The following is a 20,583-nucleotide window of genomic DNA, read 5'->3' as shown; positions in this document are numbered from 1 at the left end:
TTAATGAATTGACCTATTTCACACAAACTTAGAGATTCTCTCGTGACATACTATCCTCTCCCTCTTTCCCAATGAATTGATCTTTCAACATCTAATGGTAATGGAACTTCAACCGAGTTATGTTGTCCTCTTCTTTGCTGTCTTGAATATATTACTTAATTTTCTATGATGGTTTGTAAAGCAGCCATGTATTTTAAATACACATATACTAAAAAAACAGTTTATGATCTTTCGTAGATCTCTTAAATGGATTTGAACTCCAAAAACAGCTCAAGACAAGTAAGGATTGACAGCTGATAATTACTCTTAAGTTTTAATTCTACCAGTCTCACTTCTCTCTTGCAAGCATAACTCTCACTCCTTTTTCGGTACGAGAAAACAGTAATTGTACATGAATGTTATGTGGTGAGAATGAAAGTACGTGTATCATGTATACTAGGCAGTGTTTATGAATAAATACATTATATGTTACGTCAAATTAATTAAACTAGTGTTTTGTTCATGTATATGTAAGTTCATAAGAATCACGAACTATTGAAAATATTCACTTCTTTTTACGTAAGATTTGACTGCATCATAGATTAACAAATGTCAAGTCCTTTAATTTAACCAATTTAGGAGTCGAAACCCTATTTTCAATTCGTTGGATTTGAATAAGCAAATGGTAATTCGTCGATTGAATCTAATTTACGAATCGAATCCCTATTTTCAACATTATTTGATTTAAACTTAGATATCACAGATGAATTATTGATAAACCATTTGATGGAGCCAATTTAAGAGCCAAAACCTAGTTGACAATGCTATTAGATTTATATTTAGAGAGGCATCATGAATGACATACCAATAATTTACATTATAAATATTGGAATTTTGTAAGCCCTGTTAGGCAGGAGTATTTGATGTTAGTGTATAAGTCTATAAGCAGGAGTATTTGTTATAGTGTATAAGTCTACAAATATTTGAATTTTATTTTTTTTTTGTTTTGTATAAACCTATAAATATTGGAATATTGAAATATTTGTAACTATTTAAGCAAGTTATTGGAATTTTGTTAGTATATAAGCCTATAAATATTAACGATGCATGGCTGCCGCCGTGTAACGGCACAAGCCCACCGCTAGCAAATATTGTATTCTATGGACTTTTTCTTTTTGCTTCCCCTCAACATTTTTAAAACGAGTCTGCTCAAAAAAAGTTTCAACACCCTTATAAATAAAGGATGTTTCGTTCTCCTCTCCTATCAATATGGAATTGTGGGATCTCACACCCTGTCTCCTTCAGTCTTCCAGGGTTCATCAATTCCACGTTTGTCCATCATTGCAAATTAATTGCTTTGTCAATTTCACTATCCTTTAGAAATTCGGTGGAAATGCGGTAAAAAACAACGCATAGTTTCGAATTTCAATTTGAAATCCATCAATTAGACGTACGTCCGCCCTACATTCCTAATTGCATTCTTAACTCTTCATATGTTCTCATATTTGATACCACTCTCCACGACTGCGAGTAGTCGTGTGCTTCTGTAAGACCGAGTCTCGATCGAAAATTTAAAGTCTAATTCTTTTTTTAAAGTTGAAATTTTGAGATTTTATTATAGTCTTAAAAACCAAATCTAGAGGCACAAGAGAAAAATGATTAGAAATAAAAGAACTAGATAGGTTAGTAGCATATAGTTGAAACGAAACACTTAAAAAAACATAAATAAATAAAAACAAGGAAAAGAGGAGAAAAGAAAAGGGAAGAAAAGGAAATAGAGAGAAAGAAAGTTCTAGCGAGAGATAGAAGTAGGTGATTGTCACTCGGCCACACCTTCTTCATGAAATCTTCACAGAACCTAGAGGAGAAGCATTCTTGACTCTTGAATCATCCAAAACCGTCAAGAAACGAGAAAAATCTAAAGGTAAAGTTCTTGAATCTAGATTCTCGGATTTCCTTTAGATTTGCAAAAAATATTAAGAGTTAGGTTATGAAATTTGAGAATGTTAACTTAGAGATGATTGTGCTCATAATCCATGAAGGAAGTTGTAGTCGATTCAGACCAGAGATAGGAGTCTCGATGTCCGTCATGATTTGTGAGTTTACACTTTTAGCTAACTTTGGACTCCATTACAAGAAAATTGCCTACTTGTAGATGGATATAAACCCTACAAATATTGTGAAGGACTCTATAAGAACCAGGTTGACTCGATGACTGAAGACAGGTAAATTTTTTTCATAAAATGAAACAAACCAAATTTAAATCATAACATACCTTATATCAAAATAAAGTTTATACAAATTATTTTAAAACACAATACGATAGTTAAAACACAAATTAAGGGACGACACAAAAAGGTGAACGACGACGGGTGAGGTTTGTCTATGGCACCAGCTCCAGAGTCTGCTCCCGACCTTGACCAGCTTCTTATTACCTGAAAAAAAATGGAGAATAAGGAATGAGTACAAGATTCAGTAAGTAGGCTCTTAATCGTGTCCTTTTATGTTAGGGTACCACACTTTTTCTTTCCTTGTTCTTGTCGTGAGTTCTTGTTATGTTTCTTAATTGGTTCTCCAAGACACTCCCCTTAGGATTTATTGTACTAGACATAAACTTGTCAATTAGATTCCTTCTCTCATTGAGGACACTCATATCTAAGATATCCTAACTCATGACACTTATAATACTCAACTATACCTTTGTTGAATGAATGTCTACCTCTTCCTCGAAAAAATTCACAAGCTCGATCGCCTTTTATTTCACCGATTCTAGTGCTTGTTCATCACCTCCACGTTCATTCAATCTTTGCTCAGGTACCAGCAAACTGGTTTGCAATTCATCGATAGTTAAGATGTCTAAGTTATTAGACTGTTCAATCGAACATACAATGTAGTCAAACCTTGAGATCATTGATCTCAAGATTTTTTGAATGATCACCACTTGTTTATGTTTTCAACATGAATTTTCATCTTTTTTGCAATGGTGAGTGTTCGAACAAAATATGCATCACCACTCTTCTTTCATCTGTAAGAGCTATTAACTAGTGTACAAGACAAAAAAAAAAAAAAAATGGTTAGGGTTGGGTTTTAAAATATCTATCTATTTATTTTCAAACATTTAATTAAGATTAAAAACTCAATTTCAATATATATTTTGAAAAATTATCTTCCAAATAGTTAAAATTTATTATAGAAAAAAAAATGTAATTAAATAAAAACAATTTAGGTATGGATGAGTCTCTGGCCAATGGATTTGATCTCTAGCAAAGTTGACTCTGTGGCCCAATGAATAAGGCGCTGGTCTATGAAATCAGAGATTGATTATGGGTTTGATCCCCTGTAGACTGGTTTCTTAATAGTAGTTCGCTAAAAAAAAAGAAAAAAGAAAAAAGGTCAAATATATGTATGGATGACTCGGTGGCCCAATGGATAAAGAGATAGTCTACGAAATTAGAGATTTTGAGTTTGATCCTCAACAAGAGTCGTTACATGGCCCATAAAATTGGATTATTAGAGTAGTGTTAGCTCACACGTTTAAAAGTCGAGAGTAAGTAAAAATAATATATTTATTGATGACTTTGTGGCCCAATGGATAAGGCTTTGGTTAACAAAACTAGAGATTTTGGGTTCGATCCCCAGCATAGTCGGTACATGACCCTGACCCCATAAATAGTTTCGATCTTGCTTGTTTTCGTTCGACCGACGTAAGGGTACCATAAAGGTTTTTTCGCTTGCATTTTAGGGCAGATACAAAAACGTGTGCCTTCTCTTTCGAATATCTTAATATTCTCTCCCAGGAAACAAAACAGTATCTTAATAGTCACAGTCGATAATTTTTCAACAATTTGTGAGGAACGTTGAAATTCGACAATATCGACGCTTTAGATTGGCAGCCATAACCTAAAAATGGTTTCGCTCTCGACCTATATTTATTTAGCCAATGTCTGGGTACCATCGTAGTCTCTTCGCTCATCGAGAGCCTATAGCATTGTACGTACGGGGTTATAAGTGAAACCATAATTTGAAAAAATCATGCAGGGGAGTTTGAAAAAAATTGAGGTACAATCGATAATGTTTTGACGCTTACAGTCAGTAATCATAATTCAAAAATTTCGACGTTTACAGTCAGCAACCAGTACTAAAAAATGATTTCTCTCCCAACTTGTTTTCGTTCGACCGACGTCAGAGTATCATCAAAGCTCTTCGCTTGCGTTCTATGAAAGATAAAAAAAGTTGCCTTATCTTTCAAATATCTAGAAAGCATGCTCAAACTTAAATTTCGAAGAAAGAGAGCCTGTAGCATTCTATGTAAGGGATTAAAACTGAAACCATAATTTGGAAACCGTGGTTGGGATGTTTGAAAAAAAAAGTCACTATCGATAATTTTTCGACAACTTTGTAATGAAAGTCGTTTCGCTCACTGACGATTTCAATACTTACAATCAGCAGCCAGCACCCAAAAATGGTTTCACTCACGGCCGGTTTTCGTTTAACCGGCGTAGAGGTACAACCAAGGCTATTCGATCGCGTTCTAGGGCAATTTTGAAAAAATTATTAAGAGAACACAAAGGTTTTTGTTGTATTCCACAATGGTCCTTAAGCATGAATATTAATAAATGGAGTTCATCTGCCAACTACGTATTACAACTACCAATAAAAGCTTATAAATACAAATTGAAGAAAATAAGGCAAACAAATTGTCTTAGTAGTTCAACTACGAAAGCAAAGTCTTCTAATCACTTTCCAATGTGAGCCACTCCATTATTTTCTTAATTTGATATGGTAATGCTATAAAGATTTTTAGGCTAAAAAGTTTTTGTTTCAACTTGTACACTAGCTAGCCTTTGAAGATGCAACGTATAAGCCTCTTGTATCTTCTTAGTCTTGCTTTTTGTAATCAATCCTTCGAGTACATGCAAAGGGTCGATAGTTGAATTCATATCATTTTCTACCCAATACCTTAATATTCCCCTAGGAAGTAGTTCTCAGACTTGAATCTTGAAGAAAGACAGACTATAGCACTCTACTTACGGGGTTTAAGTCACGATCAATAATTTTTTTTTGAAAATTTTGCAAGGTTCATTGAAATTCGACAATTTGACCCAACACTCAAACAAGGTTTCGCTCCAAGCCAGTTTTCATTTGTTTGATGTCAGGAGTACCATTGTCGGCTCTTCGTTCGTGTTCTAGGGCTTTTCGAAAAGCTGCCTTTCCTTTCCAATATCTTAATATTCCTCTTGGAAGTAGGGCTCAGATTTGAATCTCGAGTGCACTTTCCGTACAATGTTAGAACCGAAACATTAATTTGGAAATCCTCGTTGGGCCATTTGAAAAAATTGAGTCACGGCTGATAAGTTTTTGATAATTTTGTGAGGAATGTTGAAATTCAACGATTTTGATGCTTACGATCGACAGCCAGCATCCAAAAATGGTTTCACTCATGGCTAGTGTTCATTCGACTGACGTTGGGGTACCATCAGTGGCTCTTCACTCGCGTTCTAGGGCAATTCCGAAAAGCTACTTTCTCTTCTCAATATCTTAGTATTCCAATAGGAAACAGTTCTTGGACTTGATTCTCTATTAAACAGAGACCTATAGCACTGTACGTACGGGGTTAAAATCGAAACCTTAATTTAGAAGTCCTGGTTGGGCCGTTTGAAAAACTGAGTCACGATCAATTAGCAACCCGCACCAGAAAATTGCTTCGCTTCCAACCAGTATTTTCTCAATCAACGTCGAGGTACCATCAGCAACATATCGCTTGCATTCTAGTGCAGTTCCAAAAAGCTACCTTCTCTTTCCAAGATCTATATTCCCCTATGAAACTGTGTTTGGACTAAAATCTCGATGAAAGAGAGCCTATAACACTATACATATGGGGTTAAAATTGAAACCCTAATTTGGAAGTCCTAGTTAAGGCCACTTAAAAAAAGCAAAGTCATGGTCAATAATTTTTCAACAATTTTGTGAGGAATGATTACATTCGACAATTTCAACACTTACAATCGGCAACTAGCACCCAAAAAAGGCTTTAGTGTAGGCTAGTTTTCATTCAACCGACGTCGGAGTACCATCGGAGGCTCTTCGCTCACGTTCTAGGGAAGTTCTAAAAAGCATCCTTCTGTTTCAATTTTCTTAGTATTCCCAAGGAAGTAGTGCTCGAGCTTGAATCTCAATGAAAGAGTATAACACTATAGATATGGTGTTAAACCCGAAACCCTAATTTGAAAACCCTAGTAGGGTTGTTTGAAAAAAAATTGAGTCACAATCGATAATTTTTCTACAATTTTTTAGGAATGTTTTAATTCGACGCTTTCGACACTTAAATCGGCAGCCAGAACCCAAAAATGGTTTTGCTCCCAACTATTTTTTGTTCGACCAACGTCGGGGTATCATTGCTGACTCTTCCCCTCACGTTCTAAAAAGCTTCCTTTCGTTTCCAAAATATTGCCTAGACTTGAATCTCGAAAAGAGACACCCTATAGCACTATACGTACAAAGTTAAAACAAAACCCTAGTTTGGAAACCCTTTTTATTCCTTTAGAAAGAAATTGAGTCAAAGTTAATAATTTTTTAACAATGTTGGGGGAAAATTTTTCAGTTTGGCATTATTGACGCTTACAATCGGTAGGAATCACCCAAAAATGGTTTCCTTCCCCTAGGAAACAGCGCACGGATTTGAATCTCGAAGAAAGAGAGTCTATAGCACTATACGTACGAAGTTAATATTAGTACCCTAATTTGGAAATTTTGCTTAGGCCATTTAAAAAAAATAGAGTCATGGTCGATAATTTTTCGAAAATTTTGTGGGGAATGTCGAAATTCAATGACTCCGACAATTTAAAAACGGCAGCCAGCATCTAAAAACAGCTTCGCTCTCGACCAATTTTAGTACGATCAACATCAGGGTACTATCAAGGCTCTCCGCTCTTGTTGTAGGCCAGTTACTAAAAACAACCTTCTCTTTCCAATATCCTAATAATTCTCTAGGAAGCAGTAATCGGACTTGAATCTCGATGAAAGAGAACCTATAGCACTATACATACATGGTTAAAACCAAAACCCTAATTTGTAAACCCTCATTGGGTCGTTATAAGAAAATAGAGTCATGATCCATATTTTTTTCGATAATTTTGAAATGAATGTTGAAATTTCACGATTTTGACGCTTACGATCAGTAGCTAGCACTCGAAAATGGTTTTGTTCCAGCTTTCGTTCAACTAACGTTTCAGGTACCATCAATGACTCTTCGCTTGTGTTATATGGTAGTTCCGAAAAACTACCTTCTCTTTCAAATATCTTAATAATCCCCGTAGAAAAAGTGCTTGGACTTGAATCTTAATGAAAGATAGCCTATAGTACTGTACTTATGGGGTTAAAACCGAAACCGTAATATGGTCGGTAGTTTGAAAAAATCTGAGTCACGGTCGATAATTTTACAACAATTTTGTGAGGAACGTTGAAATTTTTTGATTTTGACGCTTACGATTGTTAGCTAGAACCCTAAAATGGTTTTGCTCTCAGCTATTTTTCGTTCGACCAACATCGAGGTACCATCGATGGCTCTTCCCTTGCATCCCGGGGAAGTTCCGAAAAGCTTCCTTGTCTTTCCATTATCTTAATTTTCACTTAGAAAGTAATGCTCAAACTTGAAATTATTGAAAGGGAACCTATAGCACTCTACATAAGGCTTAAAACCGAAACCCTAATTTGGAAACTCTAATTGGGTCGTTTGATTAACACAGAGTCACAATCAATAATCTTACGAAAATTTTGTGAGGAAGGTTGAAATTCGTTGATTTTGACGCTTACGATCACAACTAACACCAAAAATTAGTTTCACTCCTGGCAATTGATCGACTAACATCGGGGGACCATTTGCAACTCTTCGCTTGCATTCTATCGTAGTTCGGAAAAGTTGTCTTCTCTTTCAATTATCTTAATATTCCTCGAGGAAGCAGTTCTCATTACTTGAATCTCGATGAAGGAGAGCATATAGCTAAATATGCACGAGGTTAAAATCAAAGCCTTAATTTGGAAAGATTGATTGGACAGTTTACAGTTTTTTTGACAATTTTCTAGTAACATTGAAATTCAATGATTTTAATGCTTACAATAGACACCTAACATCCAAACAGGGCTTAACACCTAGCAAAATTTCATTCGACCGATGTCTGGGTACCATTAGCGGCCTTTTGCTTGCATTATAGGGCAGTTTCAAGAAGATTTCTTCTCTATCCAATATCTTAACATTCTTCTAGGAAAAAGTGATCTGACTTGAATCTTGACAAAAGAAAGCCTATAACAGGTACGTAAGAGGTTAAAATCGAAACTTTAATTTGGAAACCTTGATTTGGCCATTTGAAAAATTTTGAGTCATGATCTATAATTTCTTGACAATTTTGTGAGGAACATTAAAATTTAACGATTTTGACGCTTATGATCCGCATCCAGCACCCAAAAATTGTTTCGCTCAAGGCTAGTTTTCGTTCGATCAATGTTGAGGTATCATCAAGGCTCTTCACTCCCATTCTTCGGCAGTTCTGAAAAGCTGCCTTCTCTTTCAAATATCTTAATATTCCCTTTGTAACAAAGCTCGGACTTGAATCTCGAAGAAAGAGAGCTTATAGCACTGTACATACGAGATTAAAACTGAAACCCTTATTTGAAAACCCTAGTTCGGCAATTTGAATAAGACCAAGTCATGGTCGATAATTTTTTGACAATTTTGTATGGAACGTCAAAATTCGATAATTTCGACACATGATCGACAGCCAACACCAAAAAATTGTTTCGCTCTCAACCAATATTCGGCTGACCGACATTGAGGTTCCATCAGCGCTTTTTGCTCGTGTTCTAGAGTAGTTTTAAAAAGTTGCCTTCTCTTTCCAATATCTTAATATTTCCGTAGGAAACAGTGCTCGGACTTCAATCTCGATGAAAGAGAGCCTATACCACTGTATGTACAAGGTTTAAATCAAAACCCTAATTTGAAAAGCCTAGCTGGGCCATTTGAAAAAATTTGGGTCACAGTCGACATTTTTTGACAATTTTGTGAGGAAATTTGAAATTCGACGACCAAAATGCTTTAGATCAGCAGCTAGCACCAAAAAATAGTTTATGTCCTGGCCAAGTTTCGTTCGGCTGACATCGAAGTACCATAAAGGCTTTTTGCTCGAGTTCTAGAGCAGTTCCGAACAACTACCTTCTCTTTCCAATATCTTAATATTCCTCTAGGAAGCAATGCTCGGACTTGAATCTTGAAGAAAGAAAGTCTATAGCACTATACATACGGGTTAAAACTAAACCATAATTTGGAAATCTTGATTGGGCGGTTTGAAAAAATTGAATCACTATCAATAAGTTTTTTGACAAGCTTGCGAGGATTGTGGAAATTCAACGATTTTGATGCTTACAATCGGCCGCTTGCACCCAAAAATTATTTTGCTCTCGGAAAGTTTTTGTTCAGCTGACGTCTAGGTACCATTAAGACTCTTTTCTTGCTTTCTAGGCAAGTTCCGAAAAACAGCATTGTCTTTTCAATATCTTAATATTTTCCTAGGAAGAAGTACTCGGACTTTGCCTCTTGAAAAAATAGTCTATAGCATTGTATGTATGAGGTTAAAACTTAAACCCTTATTTAGAAATCCTGGTTGGGCCATTTGAAAAAAATTGAGTCACCCTACATAATTTTTGGACAAGTTTGTGAGGATTCTAGAAATTAAAGGATTTCAACACTTAAGATCGCCAGCTTTGACAATTTTGTCAATTTTGTGAAGAACGTTGAAACAATTTCAACATGTACGATCGGCAGAAAGCACCCAGAAATTATTTTTTTATGTCCAGTTTTCATTCGACAAACGTCGGGGTACCATCAAGGCTCTTCGCTCGCGTTCTAGGGCAGTTCCAAAAAGGTGTCTTCTCTTTCCTATATCTTAATTTTCCATTGGAAAGCAGTGCTCGAACTTTAATCTCGAAAAAAGAGAGACTATAGCACTATACGTATGGGATTAAACTGAAATCCTAATTTGGAAACCTTTGTTGGGTCGTTTGAAAAAAACTGAGTAACGATACATATGTTAGATTTCATGCGGACATCAGAAATTTGCATGAGTAGAGTCCTGAAATATTTATATATCTTCACACACACGCGTACACACACGTATATAATAATAAAAGATCTGATTTTATGTTGTTTAGTGTGTTAGGGATATAAATGTATTTAACAATTTAATACATTCCTGATCTGCCTCAACTTTAAAATTGTTTCTTCTTGTTTCTTTATTCTTTTTGTTTGGCGGAATTTTGATGGTTGTTTGAGAAAAAATTGGTTGAAATATTTCAAAGGAAGGGTGGTGAGAGATGAGTGGAGAGATGGAAACTCAGTTTTACCCTAAATGTAATTTCATCCTAGAAAGTGTCTATTCCCTCCCTCTTCTATCCTCTTGCTTCTTCTGCTCGATGGTTTTTGCCACCGAGGTTATTGCTCCGTTACATAAGCTTTCATTACATGGGCTAAGATTCTTATTAACCTTTCATTTGTATGCACTAAAGTGATTCAATATAGAGTATCGAAAGGTCCGATGAAACATGGATTTAGCTTGCAGCTTCATCCGAACTTTTGTATATCATTTATCAAGGTCACTTTTAAGCATACCTTGATCAGTTCTTTATATTCAATAAATAGTTGCACGCCAGGATCATATCCTCTTATCAAAGCTAATGTGCTCAATTGGAAATGCTAAGGTATCAATAAAGGCTAGAAAACCTCAAATACTTAATTGATCTTTAATTCCTAAATTTCCCACTTCTTAGAAGGCCTCTTTTTGGGACCTAGTTTTGTTGTAAGGACTTTGGTCCAGAGTTTTGAGTTCTTATACCTTTACACTCCCCCGAGAGACTTGTGGGGTCCTATGCTCAGTGATAACTCAATCCTGGTCTATGCCTCATGTTTCATGTGTTTTCCGCTGCATAGTCTGATACTTGCATCCACGGCTTCATGTATTTCATGCAATACAATCTGTGTACCTATTTCCAAAGCTTCATGTGTTCTTTGCAACATTGTCTGAGAGTACTATGCCCAGGGCTTTATGTGTTCCCTGCAACGTAGTCTATGTCATAGGATCATGTTGCACTACACATCGAAAGGTCTTTAGGATATCGCGGGTTCTAGTTCTAAGGGTTTTTTGTTAAGTATTGAAGCATAACTAAGGAAAAATCCTTAACAAGTACACCCTAATTCATATGAGTCATAAACACTTCTTTGCATGTATAAATCTTTCATAAGCCTCTTGCCACCTAGTCTTCATAAAAACCTTGATTTCTTATAAAGTGTCTTGAGGGGCAGTTACGTACTTTGCCTCTTGGTTCATACTCCAAAATTTTCCTAATCCCCTTAAGATCTTACATATTTACCCATAATAACATAAATGAGTCTCATATAAATTTTAGTAGTATTTTGTTTTTTCAGGGTCTTGAAAACATTTCAGAATTCTCATAGGGGCATTTTGATCATTTACCATCCCAAATCTTAGTTTAAATTCTCATCATATTCCACTCGTCTTCTAACTTTGTAAATCCTATTAAATCATGAAATAAGGCTCCTCATCAAATTTCATATAATTTAGAGGTCACTTTGTTCCTAAGCTATTGGTACATAATTATAGGGACATTTTAATCATAAGTCAAGTCAATGATCACTCAATTTCTTACATAATCTTATCATGTCATATTGAGTCTTCTAAAATTTCATAAGCAACAGAATCCATTTAGTAGGTTTATGGCTCGAGCACTTCATTGAAACCAACATTCATGTAGACACTAATGTTGGAAAATCTTAAATACTTAACTCAACCTTAATTTCAACTTTTTCATTTCCTTCGGGATGACTTGCTTCCTCTCATCCTTTGCATTACATTGTCCTCTTGGTAAAATAAATAAATAAATAAACCTTTGCTAAGAGTCCAATAATTCACCTCTTTGCCCATACATCCTCGTGATCTCATTTTAACATTTTTCCTATAACCTTAATAGAAAGGCAACACCACCAAGATGGGCTCTTTTTTTTTTTTTCAACTCCTTTTGTAACACTAGGAAGGAAATGTAACAAAACCCTCTAGAACCGTATCGTATAACCATAATGGATATCCGAGATACTTACAAATCAAGCTTTCAATTATGAATCTTGAAACTTTTAACTATGGTAATACTTTTGAAGTATCTTGACATGGCTAGGAAATCAAATGTTAAATTACTACAACATTTAGTTCATATTACACTACTGAAATATATTCTTACAGGGGTATTCGTAAAATTTTAACCATAATCGTAATGCTTCATCCCAACTATGACTCGATACTTTTAAATCACCTCATAACTTTCATACTTGTGGTTGCTTTAAAACTCAGATTTATAACTTTTCAATTAGTGCTAAGGCAAATGTTTTCTACATCTCACTACTTCTAGAGCTCAACTTCTATTATAGACACTTATGTCATTCACAAATCAGTTTAAGTATACAGCATTTTCAACTTTTATGGTGTTCATTTGGTAAGCCCAAATCAACCTTTTTTTTTTTTTAATTGTGCATACCAATAATTCAATCTCATAATTACATACTTCCTAGTGATAAAATTGCGGACTATAAAATATTGTCATCCACTAAACATCCTTGGTAATTTTCATTTAAAGCTACTTACTCGTCAGGATACATGAGTACATTCATTTCCATTTCTATGGTCATAACATTGTGCTTTTTTAGTAGCTTACTACACTACAACTCCCCATTTACGTTACAAACCTTACTAAATATAAACATCATCGATCTATCAATCAACATTCATATTCCATGCAAAGTAAGTCATATCATAACAAACAAAATCATTTATTATCTTTTGTAAGGCATACCTGAAGAGATAATAGATCTGTTGAAGGGCCCGGGAAGTATGATGTAGGGAGGTCTATTGGATCTAAAAACCTAGGGCCCTCATATACACGGTAACACCCTATTAAAGAAGGTTGACCGTCGGAAATCGGTGTTGAGGACGTTGTGGGATTGTCGGCGCGTCGCCAGAATCAGGGAGGCGGAAACTAGGGTTTCGTCACTTGTCGGGTAAGGAAGGCGAGGTGTTTGGAATCGAGTCGAGCCGCAAACGCATACCCAACAGCTCCGGCTTGGCTCGCATAGGTACGAAATCGGCACGGTTCCGTCAATTCCCGCAGCTTGGCTTGGTAGCTTAGTTGGTCGGCTCGGCAGCTCGGCTTATCGGCTTAGTATCACTATAGTATATCGATTCCAAGGTTTTTGACCCTTCCAAAGCCGTTTCGGCCCTTAGTTTTACCATCTGAGATCAGTATGGTTCCTAACTGTCAAAGACAGATTGGGTTGGGAGTTTATTTTGATAAATAGCCTGAGATTTAGCTAGGGTATGTTATGAAAGGTTCCGAAGTTTTTATGTGGTTATTATAGAACGTATTTAACTGTTGGGATTAGCTTGTTGTGAGTGACTTCGGCCAAGGTCATCGAGGTAAGTGACCTTATTGTTGGAGTTAGTTTACTACGTGTTGTATGATGGTGCGTGCCCTGTGGCCCCTGCATGCACCATGGTTTATTATGTGATATGACTGTATGATGTATGAATTATGTGACTGTTTATGCTATAAAACGTAATGGATTATGTTGACTGTTGACTGTTTATGTTATGTGAAATTATGAATGATATGTTAGTAATATATGCCATGAAAATGTTGATTGATGTCATAGATACACGTAGTATTATCGAGTCATGTCATGAGATGCTTATGCAACTGGAATGTACTTTCATGTTATGTAATATGTCATGTAATGTAAGTCATGTGAGATGCATGTAATATAAGTCGTGAGATGCATGTAATGTAAGAAACGTATATGCGATGTTAGCACTGCTTATGTAATGCCATGTTAGATATGTTAAGAGACCTCATGCATGTATGTATGTCACGTGCATCAGGATTCTTCTCCTTTTGATACGAAAGAAAGAATTACGATATTTATGTTCGCCATGATATCATGCGGGCCCTTTTTTGTTATGTGGTGTTCGGTGACGTGTAACATGTTGTGCCCGACCAAGTCAGGCCTATGGGGTATGTATACGAGCCCGCCTGGTGGGTCCATGTATGCACACATGGGCCATGTGTGAAGGAGTATCACACATCCAACCCTACCCGGAATCGAAAAGCGCCCAAGGTTTGTTTTGGATTTATGAATCTTCATGAAAGACTTTGTTCAATGTTATTTATGATGAGATTCCGCGTAATAGATTATGTATGCATGGGTGATGTTACTAGTTAAGTCTAGAAAACTAGGGGCGTTACAATTACTACCAAGGTAAAGTTCTTGCTCCCTTAATACTTTATTTTAGTTGTTAATAAAATAAAATTAATTCACCCGTACTACTAAATGAATTAAATGCTCGTTCTCAATGAGCCCATCCACCACTTGCCTAAGAGCAACTTAGTTTATGATTGGATCATAAACCAATTATTCATTAGAGAGTTTACTAGTACATAAGGTGAAATGAATTACAACGATAAAATAAAATTTTGAATGTAACGTCCTGTTAGGTTAAAAAAATATTAATAATAACTTGCGTGGTCGGCGAGAAACGTGTGAGTGCTGGAGAAATCGTGCCTCCAATGAACCCACGACCATATCGGAAGTCCTACACTTCAACAAACTCTCATATCTCACTTGTAAGAAAAGGAAACACGAAATGTCAAGAGAAAAGAATGGATGACAAACGATTTTGTCTCGTCGGACATAAACGCCGGCGAAACAAAAACCTTCGATCTAGCAAACGAAAGATGAGCAAACACACAAAGGATTAACACAACCATTGTTCTGGAAAGATGAGGGTGAGCTCAACGAATTTAATATGATTCCAGAATGTGTAATAACAGGTCGACAATTTAAGAAAAATGATGACACCAAGAAATCTCACGTTTTTGTTGCAAGTAGATAAGACATTGCAACGATATGGAAGAGAGGACTAACGAGCCAAGAAACACCTTGATGCACACGGACAATTACCACTAAAACGATGCCGTAGCTTTATAGACCAAAAGGATGAATTGATTGTCAATACAACTCTCTTTGCGCAAGAGGGAAATCCCCTAACCTAACCTAACCTAACCTAACCTAACCAACTTGAAAATATAGAGCTCGGTTGGGATTAGGTCCACTCCACTCAAAAAACATAAAATATAAAAAAAAATATAAAATATAAACAAAACTCCCACGTGCTAATTAATTTTTAATCCCCAATTATGTTAATCAATCACTTTTAATCACGTGATTAAAAGTATGTTGTAGTTTAGAATAATTAAATTACATAAAATAAAAAAAAAAGAAAAAAGAAAAAAGAAAAAGAATGGTAGCCACAGCCAACCCCGGGTGGCCCTCTCCCATTGCCACTCAGATTTTGACGCTCAACCATATCCATATTATTATTATAAAAAAAAATTATAAATTTAAATTAATTGCCACGTCCTCCTCTCGTTTTGTATATAAATCAAACTCCATTTCCGCTTCTTACAACTCGCGCCGTTGCTCCTCTCTCCGCCTCCCCCCCACTCTCTCCGACTTCACGTACCCTACGCTCTCTCTCTCAAGGTTTGCTCTCTTCTTTCCTTCTCAATGCTCTTTCTCATTCCCTATTGCTGGATCTCAAGCTGTGTGTATCTACATTTTCCTTTACCCTGGATTCCGCAATTTCTTCTTTTCTTGCTTTAAGATGATTGCTCATTCCGGAATCTACTTCGCATTCTTCCATTCACTGTCTTCTTCCTTTCTCTTCTGTTTCCGTTTTCACTACTACTCTGCTGCTACAGATCTGCCAAGATTCTTGATCCTTAGGATGTTTTTTTTTTTTTTTTTTTTTTACCTAGATCTGGCTCCTTTGCCACCGGGTGGTTTTTTTTTAGCCTTTTCAAGTACCAGATCTGTCTGCTGCTCAGATGCCTTTTTACTTTTGATGATGCTTTTATTTTTCTCGGGATTTGTAACTTGTTTCCTTTTTTTTTTTTTTTCTACTTTACTCATGGATCTACAGTTTACGGATGCCCGTTAGTATCTCCATTGTGTTTTCTTGTTGTGTTCGCAACCCTATGGATGTTCATTTTCATATCAATCCATGATTTCATCTCATTTCTTATAAAGCAATACCCTAGATTGGACTGCTCTTCCAATAGATCCATGCATCAGCGAACATTCAAATCTATCGATAACTTGAATCCTTGTTTCTGCTTCTGTATAATATTTCTAGTTCTTATTGGATATTTTATAGCCTTCCATCACAGAAGTTGCAGAATGAAAGAAGAAAAAATGCTGTAAAGTGCATAATGGAATTTGTTTGTTTGTACTTATGTCTGTGATCTCTTAATAAGCAGAACAATGGCATCCCACATTGTTGGATACCCCCGTATGGGCCCCAAGAGAGAGCTCAAGTTTGCTCTTGAATCATTCTGGGATGGAAAGAGCTCTGCAGAAGATTTGAAAAAGGTGGCAGCAGATCTGAGGTCATCCATCTGGAAACAGATGGCTGATGCCGGGATCAAGTACATCCCCAGCAATACTTTTTCGTACTATGATCAGGTGCTTGATGCCACTGCAACTCTTGGAGCTGTTCCTCCTAGATATGGTTGGACTGGTGGTGAGATTGGATTCGACACTTACTTCTCCATGGCTAGAGGAAATGCATCTGTTCCAGCGATGGAAATGACCAAGTGGTTTGACACAAACTAGTAAGTAATGATTTGGAGAAACAAGATTTGTTCTTATTATGCAGTGACAATATAATGAAATTGGCATAACTAACCCTGTCAACGCAATAATGTAGTCATTTCATCGTCCCTGAGTTGGGACCAGAGGTGAAGTTCTCATATGCTTCACACAAGGCCGTGGAGGAATACAAAGAAGCCAAGGCTGTACGTGTTGTTATCTATTCATATTTCTTAATTTAGACAGTAGAAGAATCTAGTCTAGTTCGTTGTAACTATACTCGTAATGATAGACTATGTTAACTCGTGCAGCTTGGAGTTGAAACTGTTCCAGTTCTTATTGGTCCCGTGTCATATTTGTTGCTCTCTAAGCCAGCCAAGGGTGTGGACAAGAACTTCGTCCTTCTTTCCCTTCTTAACAAGATCCTTCCCATCTACAAGTAAGAAACCGTTTCTTTACCTCTATACAGCGTGTGTTCCCCATTAACAATTACCTCTACAATGGATCATTTTGCAGGGAGGTTGTGTCAGATCTTAAGGCTGCAGGTGCTTCTTGGATTCAGTTTGATGAGCCTACATTGGTGATGGATCTTGATTCTGACAAATTGAAGGCCTTCTCTGATGCATATTCTGAACTGGAATCAACTCTCTCTGGGTTGAATGTTCTTGTTGAGACATATTTTGCTGATATCCCTGATGAGGCGTACAAGACCTTGACTGCTTTGAAGGGTGTCACTGCCTATGGATTTGATTTGGTTCGTGGAACTAAGACATTTGGTTTAATCAAGGGTGGTTTCCCTAAGGGAAAATTTCTTTTTGCTGGAGTAGTTGATGGAAGGAACATTTGGGCCAACGATCTTGCCACCTCAGTCAATATATTGGAGGAACTAGCTGGCATAGTGGGCAAAGGTATCTTCTGCTTATATTTATGGTACTTAATATGTACATTGCACCTGATGTTATGGTTTCAGAATAGAGACTGGTTTCTTATTGATTCCTTAATTCCTCCTTCCCTGAAAAAAAAAAAAATGCAGACAATCTTGTCGTCTCCACCTCCTGCTCACTTCTGCACACTGCTGTCGACCTTGTCAACGAAACTAAGTTGGACAACGAAATTAAATCATGGCTAGCTTTTGCTGCTCAAAAGCTTGTTGAGGTCAACGCATTGGCGAAGGCTTTGGCTGGCAACAAGGACGCGGTGAGTTTTTGTGCCTCATGAAACTCATCCCGGCTGCCTTTAAGCTATGTTATAGGCTTTGGTTCCTAAACTCTTAAGCTAAGCTCATGGTTTTGTATTCAGCAATTATTTGCTGCTAATGCTGAAGCTCATGCTTCAAGAAAGTCGTCCCCCAGGGTGACCAATGAGGCTGTTCAGAAAGCGGTGAGCACATTCATTCCTTATCCTACCCTCAAGTTTAATTTTTCTGTTTGCAAACACAGCATTTGCTGATGAATCGCTTTGTGCTTGCTTGCACAGGCTGCTGCTTTGAAGGGTTCCGATCATCGCCGCGCTACAAACGTTAGTACAAGACTTGATGCTCAACAGAAGAAGCTTAACCTTCCAATCCTTCCCACCACCACCATTGGATCCTTCCCTCAAACTGTTGAACTCAGGAGGGTTCGCCGGGAATACAAAGCAAACAAGTAAATAGATAACATTACCTTTCCTTAAAACTCAAATATAATTTGAACCTATTTCTAACATAGGAATTTTCCTTGGATTCCTATAGGATTTCTGAGGATGAATACGTTAAGGCTATTAAGGAGGAAATTAACAAGGTTGTCAAGCTCCAGGAAGAGCTTGATATTGATGTCTTGGTTCATGGAGAGCCCGAGGTGAGTTTTTTTAGAGCCTTTTGAGGAGGAAATGAAGGCTATCCCCTATCTTATATTCTAATTTTCACCTTCTAACATGAGTTTTATTTTCACTGCAGAGAAACGACATGGTTGAATACTTTGGTGAGCAGTTGTCAGGTTTTGCCTTCACTGTTAACGGTTGGGTGCAATCATATGGATCACGTTGTGTGAAGCCCCCAATCATCTATGGTGATGTGAGCCGCCCAAAACCCATGACTGTCTTCTGGTCGACCACAGCTCAGAGCATGACATCCCGCCCAATGAAGGGAATGCTCACTGGCCCTGTCACCATTCTCAACTGGTCCTTTGTTAGAGTCGACCAGCCAAGGTAACGGAAAGAAAAGTTTGTTTCTTAATTCCATGAAAGAAAAGTTTGTTTGTTTTTCTTAATTCCATGAAATAAAAGTTTGTTTGTGTATACTTTCTTCCAGGTTTGAAACTTGCTACCAGATCGCGTTGGCCATCAAGGATGAGGTGGAGGATCTGGAGACGGCTGGTATTAATGTTATCCAGATTGATGAGGCTGCTTTGAGAGAAGGGTTGCCTCTGAGGAAATCTGAGCAAGCCTTCTATTTGGATTGGGCTGTTCACTCTTTCCGTATCACAAACGTCGGTGTGCAAGACACGACTCAGGTTACTATTAATTATCAATACCTTTGTTGTACAGTTGTTAAAAACTAGAATGGAACTCTAAGATTTCTTCATGATGTAACAGATCCACACCCACATGTGTTACTCCAACTTCAACGACATAATCCAATCCATCATCGACATGGATGCTGATGTGATCACAATTGAGAACTCTCGCTCAGATGAGAAGCTGTTGTCGGTGTTCCGTGAGGGAGTGAAGTATGGTGCTGGAATTGGGCCTGGTGTGTACGACATTCACTCCCCAAGAATACCATCAACCGAAGAGATTGCAGACCGCATTAACAAGATGCTTGCAGTGCTGGAGAAGAACGTCTTGTGGGTGAATCCCGACTGTGGACTCAAAACTCGCAAGTATACAGAGGTGAACCCGGCCCTCAAAAACATGGTGGCCGCCGCAAAGCTTCTCCGGAAGGAGCTTGCCAGTGCCAAGTGAGTTTGTTGATGATGAGTTTTCTCCGCCGTCTCTTAAAAAAAAAGTCTGTTTTGTTTTGTCCAAATAAGTGTGTAGGTGTGCTCTTGGGAGCAGTTCTTTCTCTCGAGATTGTTTTGAATCGAGGCTATGGCCCTTTCTCCCTTTTTTTTCTCTTCCACCATAGAAATGCCGTGCTAGTATGTGTAGTAGTCTGTTATGTTTTGCTTTCAATATGTTTGGCCATTGATTGCTTATGGCTTTTGTCCCTAAATTCATACGATGAATAGAATGGTCGATTCTATCTTCGCCACTTCTTTTGTATTAATAGTGGAAATAATATTTGAGATCGCTGATTGTGAAGGTGGAATGGAGAAACTGGCGGAGAGGGATAGTATTAGGGTTTAGATAGATTAATACTCCCACGCTATTTGAGATGAAGAAAAGGATGTCATGGGTTTCAGACTATACCCGCTTACAACATAATACACTACTTAGACATAAGAAGCCTCACGGGTAGGTTTCAGATGGTAGATTATATTACAAGGAATGCATAGTCTTGGATATCAGATTAGACTACGTCGCTTGAAACACGTAAGTAGGTTTAGACTGTGTTGTTTAGAGCATGAAGAGACTATGTTGTTTGGATGTGTGAAGCGTTGGACACAAGTGATTATGTTATGTCTTGTACCGCAAATTCTAGGGGGGTTTCTTAGGTAACCATTCGAGAAAAAAACAAGAACTAAGGAAAGAATCAAGAACAAGGCTAAGGTCAAGAAGAAGAACAAGAGTTGGAATATATATCAAGATCCAAGTTTTCGGAACTAAGAACTCAACCTTAGAACGGAACCAAGGTAAATACATAAGAATCCAAGACCAAGATACTTAAAAAAGAACCAAGGTTAAGACCTTAGAACCTAGGACCAAGGTCT

General features: G+C 37.2%; 1 protein-coding gene across 2 annotated transcripts; it reads left to right on the top strand.

Moving 5' to 3' along the window:
* Positions 1–15,534: 15,534 nt before the first annotated feature.
* LOC111479880 (5-methyltetrahydropteroyltriglutamate--homocysteine methyltransferase-like) lies at positions 15,535–20,001 on the top strand. 2 transcript variants are annotated; one of them, XR_002717717.1, is made up of 13 exons: positions 15,535–15,628; positions 16,405–16,758; positions 16,854–16,941; positions 17,047–17,174; positions 17,252–17,643; positions 17,769–17,932; positions 18,035–18,115; positions 18,212–18,378; positions 18,465–18,570; positions 18,669–18,919; positions 19,023–19,224; positions 19,307–19,798; positions 19,848–20,001. XR_002717717.1 is itself a non-coding variant. In XM_023124751.1 (12 exons), exons 2-12 carry the CDS (start codon positions 16,409–16,411, stop codon positions 19,673–19,675), a joined length of 2,298 nt encoding a protein of 765 aa, XP_022980519.1. In that variant the 5' UTR covers positions 15,535–15,628; positions 16,405–16,408; the 3' UTR covers positions 19,676–19,814. The 2 variants fall into 2 exon arrangements, 1 of the variants encoding a protein (XP_022980519.1); XM_023124751.1 differs by lacking the exon at positions 19,848–20,001 and having other exon boundaries at positions 19,307–19,814.
* The last annotated feature ends 582 nt before the right edge of the window (positions 20,002–20,583 follow it).

This window comes from Cucurbita maxima, unplaced genomic scaffold (genome assembly GCF_002738345.1).
Source record: "Cucurbita maxima cultivar Rimu unplaced genomic scaffold, Cmax_1.0 Cma_Scf00005, whole genome shotgun sequence".
NCBI classification, from domain to species: Eukaryota; Viridiplantae; Streptophyta; class Magnoliopsida; order Cucurbitales; family Cucurbitaceae; genus Cucurbita; species Cucurbita maxima.
Note: the sequence above shows the minus strand (reverse complement) of the source record. Positions and strands in the feature narration are given on the sequence as shown.

Excerpts from the sequence above, each read along its gene's own strand:
- LOC111479880 (XM_023124751.1), top strand. The coding sequence starts at position 16,409 with ATGGCATCCCACATTGTTGGATACCCCCGTATGGGCCCCAAGAGAGAG. Across the intron at positions 16,759-16,853 it reads AAGTGGTTTGACACAAACTA|TCATTTCATCGTCCCTGAGT; the intron begins GTAAGTAATGAT and ends GCAATAATGTAG. Across the intron at positions 17,933-18,034 it reads TGGCTGGCAACAAGGACGCG|CAATTATTTGCTGCTAATGC; the intron begins GTGAGTTTTTGT and ends TTTTGTATTCAG.